This window comes from Hemitrygon akajei, chromosome 8 (genome assembly GCF_048418815.1).
Source record: "Hemitrygon akajei chromosome 8, sHemAka1.3, whole genome shotgun sequence".
Taxonomy (NCBI): Eukaryota; Metazoa; Chordata; class Chondrichthyes; order Myliobatiformes; family Dasyatidae; genus Hemitrygon; species Hemitrygon akajei.
Genome location: NC_133131.1, coordinates 72,210,693 through 72,223,562, shown reverse-complemented (window position 1 = coordinate 72,223,562; position 12,870 = coordinate 72,210,693). Strand labels below are relative to the sequence as shown.

General features: G+C 54.1%; 1 protein-coding gene across 1 annotated transcript in view; it reads right to left on the bottom strand.

Annotated features, from left to right (window-relative positions):
• The window catches only part of LOC140731981 (cryptochrome-1-like), a 200,038-nt gene that overhangs the window by 152,688 nt on the left and 34,480 nt on the right, over positions 1–12,870 (bottom strand). The window contains exons 5-7 of the mRNA XM_073054031.1: positions 9,758–9,846; positions 8,733–8,873; positions 6,038–6,349 (exon numbers count right to left, since the gene is read on the bottom strand). Coding sequence (XP_072910132.1) covers positions 6,038–6,349; positions 8,733–8,873; positions 9,758–9,846 — 542 coding nt within the window. The remainder of the gene's footprint in view (positions 1–6,037; positions 6,350–8,732; positions 8,874–9,757; positions 9,847–12,870) is intronic.

Here is a 12,870-nt window from a genome sequence, read left to right as displayed (position 1 = left end):
TGGAATCTGGAGACAAAGTATTCTCTCAGACCCTACAGGAGGCAAGTGTAGAAATTGCCAGGGCCCTAGCAGAGATATTTAAATCATCTTTACTGAAAGGAGTGGTACTTGACGACAGCTAATGTTGTTTCACTGTTTATGAAGGGCTCTAAACAGAAACCAGGAAATTATAGGCTGGGGAGTCTGACAAAGGTAGTGGGGAACTATTAGGAAACAGATATGGAAGCATTGGATAAGCGTGGAGTGATTAAGGATAATCATCACGGCTTCGTGCATAGTAGGTCTGGTCTAACCAATCTTGTGGAGTTTTTCAAGGAAGTTACCAGGAAAGTGGACGAAGGCAAGGCAGTGGATGGTCTCTGCATGGACTTTAGCAAAGCCTATGACAATATCCTGCTTGGGAGGTTGGTTAAGAAGGTTCATTCGCTTAGCATTCAAGATGAGATAGCAAATTGGATTAGATATTGGCTTTGTGGGAGTAGCCAGAGAATGGTTGTAGGTGGTTGCCTCTCTGACTGGAGGCCTGTGACTAGTGGAGTGCTGCGGGGATCGGTGCTGGGTCCATTTTTGTCTGTCATCTATATCAATGATTTGAATGGTAATGTAGTTGATTAATTCCGCAAATTTGCAGCTGACTCCAAGACTGGGAGGGTGTCATCGCTTGCAGAGGGATCTGGTTCATCTGGAAAAATGGGCTGAAAAATGGCAGATGGAATTTAATGCAGACAAACCAAATCCAATCCCCAGTCCCCGCTCACAGTCCAGAGCAGGTAACCGCTTACAGTCCAGCACGGCCTCTAGACACGGTCCAGCTCGGGGCTCCAGTCTGCATTCGCAGACTGTCTCAGGGCCCCACTCGGCATTCGCAGACAGTCTCGGGACCCCAGTCTGCATTCACAGTCCAGCTCAGGTCCTAGGACCCCAATCACAGTCCGGCTAGGGTCGACAGTCCCCACTCACAGTCAGCTCATGTCCAAAGGCAACAGTCCAGCACCCGTCCAGGGGCAACAGTCCAGCTTGGGTCCCTGGCCACAGTCCTCCTCCATCCCCTGGTCATAGTCCAGCTCGTGGTCCCAGTCCCCAATCCAGCTCGAGAACTGGAATGACACGGGTTCACAGTTTGTATTCACGTTTAGCAAAACAAACCTGCTGAGTGGAGAAAGTATAGTAACACGATGCAGGAGTCGAGTCGAGTCTGACATTCTGCTCAACGGAGAATACCAGTGTGTAACTTCGTCTAACATCGTGCGACTGACACATGGGCAGCCGCCACACGGCCCTGGACCCATCGGGGTCAGTGACATGGAGTGAAAGATGTCTGGGGACCCTTCACTGCTGCAGCCTTCATCCGCCTTCACTGGTATTGTGATGTGCCATCATCTTCCAGCAACTCCACCGGTGTGACTTTGATTGGATCGCTCTTTGTCTGGAACCTCCCCCTGATCTTACGACCTGTCAGGAGCCGAACGCCAGACGGGTGACCCGTGCCGGGAGCAGAACGCCAGACGGTGACCCGTGCCGGGAGCCGGACGCCAGACGGGTGACCCGTGCCGGGAGCCGGACGCCAGACGGGTGACCCGTGCCGGGAGCCGGACGCCAGACGGGTGACCCGTGCCGGGAGCCGGACGCCAGACGGGTGACCCGTGCCGGGAGCCGGACGCCAGACGGGTGACCCGTGCCGGGAGCCGAACGCCAGACGGGTGACCCGTGCCGGGAGCCGAACGCCAGACGGGTGACCCGTGCCGGGAGCCGAACGCCAGACGGGTGACCCGTGCCGGGAGCCGAACGCCAGACGGGTGATCCTGCAAGGAGCCGAACGCCAGACGGGTGACCCTGCCAGGAGAAGAACGCCAGACAGGTGACCCGCGCTGGGAGCCGAACGCCAGACGGGTGACCCTGCCAGGAGCCGAATGCCAGACGGGTGACCCGTGCCAGGAGCAGAACGCCAGACGGGTGACCCGTGCCGGGAGCCGAATGCCAGACGGGTGACCTGTGCCGGGAGCCGAACGCCAGACAGGTGACCCTGCCAGGAGCAGAACGCCAGACGGGTGACCCGTGCCGGGAGCCAAACGCCAGACAGGTGACCCGTGCCAGGAGCAGAACGCCAGACGGGTGACCCGTGCCAGGAGCCGAATGCCGGACGGGTGACCCGTGCCGGGAGCCGAACGCCAGACGGGTGACCCGTGCCGGGAGCCGAATGCCAGACGGGTGACCTGTGCCGGGAGCCGAACGCCAGACAGGTGACCCTGCCAGGAGCAGAACGCCAGACGGGTGACCCGTGCCAGGAGCCGAATGCCGGACGGGTGACCCGTGCCGGGAGCCGAACGCCAGACGGGTGACCCGTGCCGGGAGCCGAACGCCAGATGGGTGACCCGTGCCGGGAGCCGAATGCCAGACGGGTGACCTGTGCCGGGAGCCGAACGCCAGACAGGTGACCCTGCCAGGAGCCGAATGCCAGACGGGTGACCCGTGCCGGGAGCCGAACGCCAGACGGGTGACCCGTGCCAGGAGCCGAATGCCGGACGGGTGACCCGCGCCGGGAGCCGAACGCCAGACGGGTGAACCTGCCAGGAGCAGAACGCCAGACAGGTGACCCGCGCCGGGAGCAGGACGCCAGACGGATGACCCGTGCCGGGAGCCGAACGCAAGACAAGTGACCCTGCCAGGAGCAGAACGCCAGACGGGTGACCCGTGCCGGGAGCCGAACGCCAGACGGGTGACCCGTGCCAGGAGCAGAACGCCAGACGGGTGACCCGTGCCAGGAGCCGAATGCCGGACGGGTGACCCGCGCCGGGAGCCGAACGCCAGACGGGTGAACCTGCCAGGAGCAGAACGCCAGACAGGTGACCCGCGCCGGGAGCAGGACGCCAGACGGATGACCCGTGCCGGGAGCCGAACGCAAGACAAGTGACCCTGCCAGGAGCAGAACACCAGACAGGTGACCCGTGCCGGGAGCCGAACGGCAGACAGGTGACCCATGCCGGGAGCAGGACGCCAGACGGGTGACCCGTGCCGGGAGCAGGACGCCAGACGGGTGACCCATGCCGGGAGCAGAACGCCAGACGGGTGAACCTGCCAGGAGCAGAACGCCAGACAGGTGACCCGCGCCAGGAGCCGAACGCCAGACAGGTGAACCTGCCAGGAGCAGAACGCCAGACGGGTGACCCGTGCCGGGAGCCGAACGCCAGACAGGTGAACCTGCCGGGAGCCGAATGCCAGACGGGTGACCTGTGCCGGGAGGCGAAAGCCAGACAGGTGACCCGCGCCAGGAGCCGAACGCCAGACAGGTGAACCTGCCAGGAGCAGAACGCCAGATGGGTGACCCGTGCCGGGAGCCGAACGCCAGACAGGTGAACCTGCCAGGAGCAGAACGCCAGACGGGTGACCCTGCCAGGAGCCGAATGCCAGACGGGTGACCCGTGCCGGGAGCCGAACGCCAGACGGGTGACCCGTGCCGGGAGCCGAACGCCAGACAGGTGAACCTGCCAGGAGCAGAACGCCAGACGGGTGAACCTGCCAGGAGCCGAATGCCAGACGGGTGACCCGTGCCGGGAGCCGAACGCCAGACGGGTGACCCTGCCAGGAGCCGAATGCCAGACGGGTGACCCGTGCCGGGAGCCGAACGCCAGACAGGTGACCCTGCCAGGAGCAGAACGCCAGACGGGTGACCCTGCCAGGAGCCGAATGCCAGACGGGTGACCCGTGCCGTGAGCCGAACGCCAGACGGGTGACCCTGCCAGGAGCCGAATGCCAGACGGGTGACCCGCGCCGGGAGCCGAACGCCAGACGGGTGAACCTGCCAGGAGCAGAACGCCAGACAGGTGACCCGCGCCGGGAGCAGGACGCCAGACGGATGACCCGTGCCGGGAGCCGAACGCAAGACAAGTGACCCTGCCAGGAGCAGAACGCCAGACAGGTGACCCGCGCCGGGAGCCGAACGCCAGACGGGTGACCCTGCCAGGAGCAGAATGCCAGACAGGTGACCCGTGCCGGGAGCCGAACGCCAGACGGGTGACCCTGCCAGGAGCAGGACGCCAGACGGGTGACCCGTGCCGGGAGCAGGACGCCAGACGGGTGAACCTGCCAGGAGCAGAACGCCAGACAGGTGAACCTGCCAGGAGCAGAACGCCAGACGGGTGACCCGTGCCGGGAGCCGAATGCCAGACGGGTGACCTGTGCCGGGAGGCGAAAGCCAGACAGGTGACCCTGCCAGGAGCCGAACGCCAGACAGGTGACCCTGCCAGGAGCCGAACGCCAGACGGGTGACCCGTGCCGGGAGCCGAACGCCAGACAGGTGACCCTGCCAGGAGCAGAACGCCAGACGGGTGACCCTGCCAGGAGCCGAATGCCAGACGGGTGACCCGTGCCGGGAGCCGAACGCCAGACGGGTGACCCTGCCAGGAGCCGAATGCCAGACGGGTGACCCGCGCCGGGAGCCGAACGCCAGACGGGTGAACCTGCCAGGAGCAGAACGCCAGACAGGTGACCCGCGCCGGGAGCCGAATGCCAGACGGGTGACCCGTGCCGGGAGCCGAACGCCAGACGGGTGACCCTGCCAGGAGCCGAATGCCAGACGGGTGACCCGCGCCGGGAGCCGAACGCCAGACGGGTGAACCTGCCAGGAGCAGAACGCCAGACAGGTGACCCGCGCCGGGAGCAGGACGCCAGACGGATGACCCTGCCAGGAGCCGAACGCCAGACGGGTGACCCGTGCCGGGAGCCGAACGCAAGACAAGTGACCCTGCCAGGAGCAGAACGCCAGACAGGTGACCCGTGCCGGGAGCCGAACGGCAGACAGGTGACCCGTGCCGGGAGCAGGACGCCAGACGGGTGACCCATGCCGGGAGCAGAACGCCAGACGGGTGACCCGTGCCGGGAGCAGGACGCCAGACGGGTGACCCGTTCCGGGAGCCGAACGCCAGACGGGTGACCCTGCCAGGAGCAGAACGCCAGACGGGTGACCCGTGCCGGGAGCCGAACGCCAGACGGGTGACCCGTGCCGGGAGCCGAACGCCAGACGGGTGACCCTGCCAGGAGCAGAATGCCAGACAGGTGACCCTGCCAGGAGCCGAATGCCAGACAGGTGACCCGCGCCGGGAGCCGAACGCCAGACGGGTGACCCTGCCAGGAGCCGAACGCCAGACGGGTGACCCGTGCCGGGAGCAGGACGCCAGACGGGTGACCCTGCCAGGAGCCGAACGCCAGACAGGTGACCCTGCCAGGAGCAGAACGCCAGACAGGTGACCCGTGCCGGGAGCCGAACGCCAGACAGGTGACCCTGCCAGGAGCAGAACGCCAGACGGGTGACCCTGCCAGGAGCCGAACGCCAGACAGGTGACCCTGCCAGGAGCCGAACGCCAGACGGGTGACCCGTGCTGGGAGCCGAACGCCAGACAGGTGACCCTGCCAGGAGCAGAACGCCAGACAGGTGACCCTGCCAGGAGCCGAACGCCAGACGGGTGACCCATGCCGGGAGGCGAAAGCCAGACGGGTGACCCTGCCAGGAGCCGAACGCCAGACAGGTGACCCTGCCAGGAGCCGAACGCCAGACGAGTGACCCGTGCCGGGAGCCGAACGCCAGACGGGTGACCCGTGCCGGGAGGCGAAAGCCAGACGGGTGACCCTGCCAGGAGCCGAACGCCAGACAGGTGACCCGTGCCGGGAGGCGAAAGCCAGACGGGTGACCCTGCCAGGAGCCGAACGCCAGACAGGTGACCCACGTCAGGAGTCAAACACCAGTCAGCTTTGCTCTCTGGATCTGAGGGACTCACTATCCTCTCCAGCACGACAAGCTGACGTGGGGAATATCAGAGATTTCATGCACAGGGAGTGGTGGGTGTGCGGAACACGGTACCGGGGTGGCGGGAGTGGCAGGTACATTAGGGATAGTTAAGGAAGTTTTCGCTCGGCACAATGATGGCAGAATATAGAGGGGTTAGATTGGTCTTGGACTAAGCTAAAAGGTTGGTGCAACATTGTGGGCCGAAGGGCTGCACTGTGCTGTACTGTTCTATAACAACTAAACCTCTTTCATTACCTTCATGCCTTCCTCCCAACTGATCCAGAGGTCCCCTCGTGTCAGGAAGCAGGCCACAGCGTGCCGGGCCAGGTGATGGATCCAGCCTTCCTGACGCAGCTGTGTCATGATGGCGTCGATCCACGGATAACCTGTTTTCCCTTCCGCCCACTTGGCCAGTGACACTGGGTTCTTGTCCCACGGTATGCGCATGCAGATCGGATTTCCCTCCATCTTGTCAAAGTTCGGATTATTGGTCGCTGCCGTGTAGAAGAACTCACGCCACAGAAGCTGGCCGTAGAGGGAAAGTGGAGGTGAACTATTCTTCTTCACCTGGAAGACAAAACAACTGCTGAGCAACACCACAAACCATAGAAGCTCCTCTGGAACAGAGCCGAGGTGGATGAACCCAGAAATGAAAGGGTTAATGTAAGAGGAACATTTGATGGCTCTGGGCCTGTACTCCCTGGAGTTTAGAAGAACAAAGGGGGTTCGTTTGTTGGGTGTCGTATCAATGTAGGGGGATCTCACTGAAACCCATCGACCATTGTAAGGCTTAGATAGAGGATGTAGTGAGGATGTTTCCTACAGTGGGTGAGTGTAGGACCAGAGGGCACAGATAGAGAGGATGTGGAGAGGATGTTTCCTACAGTGGGTGAGTGTAGGACCACAGGGCACAGATAGAGAGGATGTAGTGAGGATGTTTCCTACAATGGGTGAGTGTAGGACCAGAGGGCACAGATAGAGAGGATGTAGTGAGGATGTTTCCTACAATGGGTGAGTGTAGGACCACAGGGCACAGATAGAGAGGATGTAGTGAGGATGTTTCCTACAATGGGTGAGTGTAGGACCAGAGGGCACAGATAGAGAGGATGTGGAGAGGATGTTTCCTACAATGGGTGAGTGTAGGACCAGAGGGCACAGCCTCAGAGTGGAGTGAGGGCAGGGTTGAGGAGGATGGTAATGACTCTGTGGAATTCATTGCCACAGATGGCTGCGGAAGCCAAATCATTGAGTATATTTAAAACCGAGGTTGCTAGGTTCTCGATTAGTCAGGGTATCAAAGGCTAGAGAATGGGGTTGAGAGGGATAATAAATCAGCCAGATGGATAGGCAGAGCAGATTCAATGGCCTAAATCTGCTCCTACATCTGGCAGTGTAATGGTCTTAAGGACATATTACGTTGGCGGAGGAAGGGTGGTGATACGTGCAGGCTGCTCCCAGCACAATCCTCCTCAACTTGACACAAACGACACTTCAGTGCACGTTTCAATGTGCATATGACAAATAGAATTAATATTTACATTTTAGTTTGTTACAAAGAGCAGGGATAATGAGACGGAAGGCAGCAACGGCAAATGTTTAAAACCACTGCCACTCTTCCAGTGCCTTCTTCCCAGGTAACTATACGGGAATAGGGACAAAAACTTTACTCAAATCTGCAATCGTCAGATTATGCAATGTGAACGTTCTGACTTCTAGCTTTGCACTCAGCTCAAAAGCACTGCATTTGCTGTGGGGGAAAAAATCCAGCACTTTCAAACAAAAATCTATGTGGGGTGATGTTGTTATCCAAAATTAATCAAAGTACTCAGGTTGAATGAGAACTATTCCCATATACTAACTATTACAATAACAATTCCTTCTTGTTCTTCCTTCTCCAGCCTGTTACCTTTCCCACTTACCACCTCCCAGCTTCTCACTTCACCCACCCACCTCTCCCTCACCTGGTCTCACCCACCGTCAACCAAGCTGTCCCCCTTTCCCTACCCCACGTTCTCATTCTGGCTCCTTCCCCTTTCCTTTCCAGTCCTGGTAAAGGCCCTCCACCCGAACCATTTCAATCGATGCTGTCTGATCAGCTGAGTTCCTTCAGCATTTTGTGTGTGCTGCTCTTAAAATACTGTAGCTAGTTACGTATTTATATATTCTGTCTATATGGGTTTTAGAAAGAGAATTTTGTACACTCACACTCACACTCTTTCTTTCTTTCTTTGTTTCTCAGGTCATTTTTCCATGTTTCCAAGAGATACGGGGAAGGATTATACTTGAATACTACTGGTATACCATGACCTCAAAGTGATTCTAAAGATGTGCATTGCAGAGCACCCTGACTGCATTACAGTCTGGTATGGAAACATCAATGCCCAGGAATAGAGAAGCCCAGTGAAAATGGTGGACACAGCCCAGTCCAGCACAGGAAAAGCCCTCCCCACCACTGAGCACATTTACAGGGAGCACCCAAGAAAGAGACACCCATCAAGGATCCCCTCCATCCAGGCCATGCTCTCTTCTCACAATTACCATCAGGTAGGAGGTACAGGAGCCTCAGATCCCACACTAGCAGGTTCAGGAAGAGTTATTACCTCTCAACCATCAGGCTCCTGAACCAGTGTGGACAACTTCACTCACCACAACACTGAACTCATTCCACAACCCAATGGACTCACTTTCAAGGACTCTACAACTAAAGCTCTCAGTATTATTTATTTGTTCATTTTACACAATTTGTATTTTACACATTGATTGTTTCTCCTCGTTTATGTATAATTTTCATACATTCTGCTGCATTTTGTCAATTTTCTGTGAATGTCCCAATGAAATGAATCTCAGAGGTGACACATATGCACTGAAAAATAAATTTACTTTGATCTCAAATTGTTGGGGACAGCCCCTATCACTAATGATCTTATAGTAAGATGCAGTCTTAACTTACTTTTTTATACAAATCTGTTAGCTTGAAATAGAAGAGGCGGCAGGACAGACAACCAAATCGGAGATAAGGACTGAGCCCTGTGGGACTTGCCAGCAGTGAAAAGGCATTCATTTTGGGCCTCTCAAAGCTTGCTACCCACGCCTGCAAGAGAAGTAGATGATCAAAATATTGTAATATCAAAGTTCAAATATTTTACCAATGTTCAGCCTCCTCTTAAATCACAGCTGGGCACTCATACAAACTTCACCCAGTCCCCATGGGAGTCTCTCTCAACCTTGTTCACTGGGACAGCTCAGGGTTATTGTCATTCAACTGTAACACGTATACAGCCAAACGAAACAAAGTTCCTCCGGACCGAGGTGCCAAACACAGCAGGCACCATGGTAGTGTAGCAGCTAGTGCAATGCTCGGGGCACTGGGGTTCAGAGTTCAATCCCAGCGCCCTCCGTAACGAGACTTTACACCCCCCCCACCCCCTCCTGTGGAATGCACAGTTTCCTCCAATCCCTCTGGTTTCCTCACACACTCTAAATATGTACTTGTAGTTGGTTAATTGGTCATTGTAAATTGTCCCATTATTAGGTTCAATCCTGTTTGTCCGGGGTTGCTGGATGGTGCAGTTCAAAAGCTGAAAGGGGCTATTCCACCCTCTCTAAATAAATAAATACAACTCACACACAAATAAATTAGCAAGTATTAAAATATATTCCAGAAGATCGACATTCAGCATGAGGTGCATTTACGACACAAGTTAAAAAGTAAACAGCATAATGCTCCTGGTGCTTCATACACAAAGGAAGGGGGGGTGGCAGGGAGTCCAATAGTCTTACGGTCTGGGGGAAGAAGCGGTTTTCCATCCTGACAGCTCTTGTCCCAATGCCTGATGGTGGTGGGGTCAAAGGGATTGTGGGATGGATGGGCCTTTAGCATTATCCCACCTGTCCCACAAACTACTGAGCTAAGCTAAGTACTGCTCCCAATATTGAGGAAGCTGAACGTAATCCCTCAAAAAAAAAGTTACTTGCCTTTCGTTCTAAATGTTTTTCAAGACGAGTTAGAGCCTCGGTTTCTCCACCCGGCCACACAGCTGGATTCAGACCTTCAGTATCAAAACCTATTAAGACAAACGTCAAGCAATCAATTAATATTCAGTCAAATATCCATGGTTAAATTAATATAGTTTGAGCTTCGCTTTGGGATAAGACCATAAGACATAGAAGCAGAACTTGGCCATTTGGCCCATCAAGTCTTCTTCTGGCCGATTTATTATCCCTCTCAATCCCATTCTCCTGTCTTCTTCCAGTAACCTTTGACAATCGAGAACCTATCAACCTCCACTTTAAATATACTCACTGACTTGATAAGGCCAATTATTGATTTGGGATTATAATGATTGATAGATCCTGTTGTCTGATCTCAACAGCTATCAAAGTCTTCCACTGGCCAAACAACCTCTCCCAATTCAATTTTGTTACAATACACCCAAAGACTTCCAATATTATCCCGAAACAATTGATAGTCAGGAACTACCTTAATCCTCTTCAATAAACCAGAAGACAGACAGATTACGTCAAACATGAAAGCCCTGGCCACCTGCCCCTGACAGTCGATTATATTACCATAGGGAAGTCCCAGTCATTGATGCAGTCAGTGGCCATTTTATTATGTAACCTGTACATCTGCTCATTAATGCAAATATCCAATGAGCCAATCATGTGGCAGCAACTCAATGCACAAAAGCACGTAGGCATGGTCAAGAGGTTCAGTTGTTGTTCAGACCGAACATCAGAACAGGGAAGAAATGTGATCTCAGTGACTTTGACCATATTGTTGGTGCCAGAGGGGGTGGTTTGAGTATCTCAGAAACTGCTGATCTCCTGGGATTTTCATGCACAATGGTCCTTAGAGTTTACAGAGAATGGAGTGAAAAACTAAAAACAGCCAGTAAGTGGCAGTTCTGTGAGTGAAAATGCCTTGTTAATGAGAGAGGGTGGAGGAGAATGGGCAGACTGGTTCAGATAACTCAAATAACCATGCTTTATTTGATAACCAATGGTGTGCAGAAGAGCATCTCTGAACACACATGTTGAACTTTGAAGTGGGTGGGCTACAGCCACAGAAGACCACGTACATACACTCACTGAGTGTATGTCATTCACCTAGACCAGAAGCTTAACTGAACCAGCCTATGCTTATAATTGCCACAAATTCTGGCAAATTGTATAGTTAGAGGTAGGTGCCGGGAGGGACAAATGGACAATGGAATCACTGAGGGAGTGGAACTCACTGAAGTGTGAGTAAAGGGGGCAGAACGCTCCACCTCAGAGAATGGAAGGTCAGAGGGAATGGCGAAGACACAGCAAGGATTAGAGCTGCGATCTCTAATTCTTTATCAAGGGTTAGATCTGCTCTTTCAGATTCCTTCCTTTCCAGCGCTACAGCTTTCCCACTCATCCGGCTTCACCCATTACCTTCTAGCTAGTCCTCCTTTCCCTCTCCCCCCTCCACCTTTGTATTCTGGCATCTTCCCCCCTCCCTTTCCAGTCCTGAAGAAGGGTCTTGGCCTGAAACGTTGGCAGTTTATTCCTCTCCATAGATGCTACCTGACCAGCTGAGTTGCTCCAGCATTTTCTGTGTGTGTGTGTGTTAGTTTAAATTTCAAACTTTCTGCAAGAATCGAGTGGAATTAGATTGGCTGTCCCTTTTGACATGGCACCATTTCCACTTCCATTACAGATAACCTTGTTCATGGTCGGTTGGAGGAGCCACTACACACAATCGGGAAAAGCTGCACAATGTTGAAAATGCATTCAGCCTCCATCATGGGCAACAGACTCCCCAGCATCGAGGACACCTGCAGAGGATGGTGGTATCCATCATTAAGGGCCCTCACCACCTAGCACATACCCGCTTTCTCATTGCTACCGTCAGGAGCCTGAAGACACACAATCAATGACCTAGCAACAGCTTCTTCCTCCCCACCAGCAGATTTCTCCACACTCATGAACCAACAAACACTACCTCACTATTTGGTGGGGAAACACTCCAGGAACCAACGAACACTACCTCACTATTTTGCTCTCTTTATTTTACAAATCACTGAACTGCTGCAGCAAAACAACAAATTTCATGACATACGTCAGCGAGAATAAACCTGCTTCTGATTCTGAAACAATTAATCCCCTGACCAACGTAGACATCAAAGAACGTTATCGAACCAAGTTACACTAACCTTTGCTACATGTTATTCATATGGATCTCATTGAAACCTTTCAAATATTGAACAGCCCAGATAGAGTGGAGGATGTTTGCTATAAAGTTTAAACTTCAAATTAAATTTATTCTGTAGGGACGATAGTGCTAGTGAACAATAGTGACGTCCTGCAGACAGTTCACAAAACTACTTCTTCTTTCAAATATGATTCTACGACTAAGCTGTGTGTGACGGGAGCCTGTGATTTACATTTTGATGGTGTGTTTTGGGGTGCAGCTCGGAGCCCACAATTAACTCCATTGCTCCTCTCCAAACGAGGAATCCAGAAAGGATGAAGTCAATGAGGGCAAGAGCAGAGGACAGGCAGGTGTTCATCACCATCCACCTGTGTTTGACCAGTCTTCCTTCCACTCTCGCTAGCTGCTGTCAGAGGAAAGTAGACGAGTCTTGGGGTCCACATTGATCAGCTGTGGACTTGTTTTGGGGGACTTTGAGGTTCATGGTGGATCTACTCCAGGACTTGTTTAGTTGTTTTTGAGCGGTTTGACCACTTTGCGGACTGGGGCGCTTTAGTGAAGAACTTCCCTGGGCTAGGGGCATTGCGCTGAACTGAACTAAAGGGAATACTCCCAGACTCCTGGTTTGATGTTCTATGTATTGTACGTTTTTATTTCACTATTTGTGCTATTTGTTCTGTTTTCGCACATTGGGTGTTTGATGGTTTCTTAAACGGGTTCCACAGTGTTTCTTTGTTTCAGGGTTGCCAGTGGGAGAATGAATTCCCGAGCTGTAACCCATACATGTACTTTGAACCTTTACCAGTGTATGTACTGTATGCACCATATACAACCCTGTGATGTGTTTCCTTACAGTCACTGTAAATCCAGAACCATTATAGAATCGATCAAAGACCGCACCCAACAG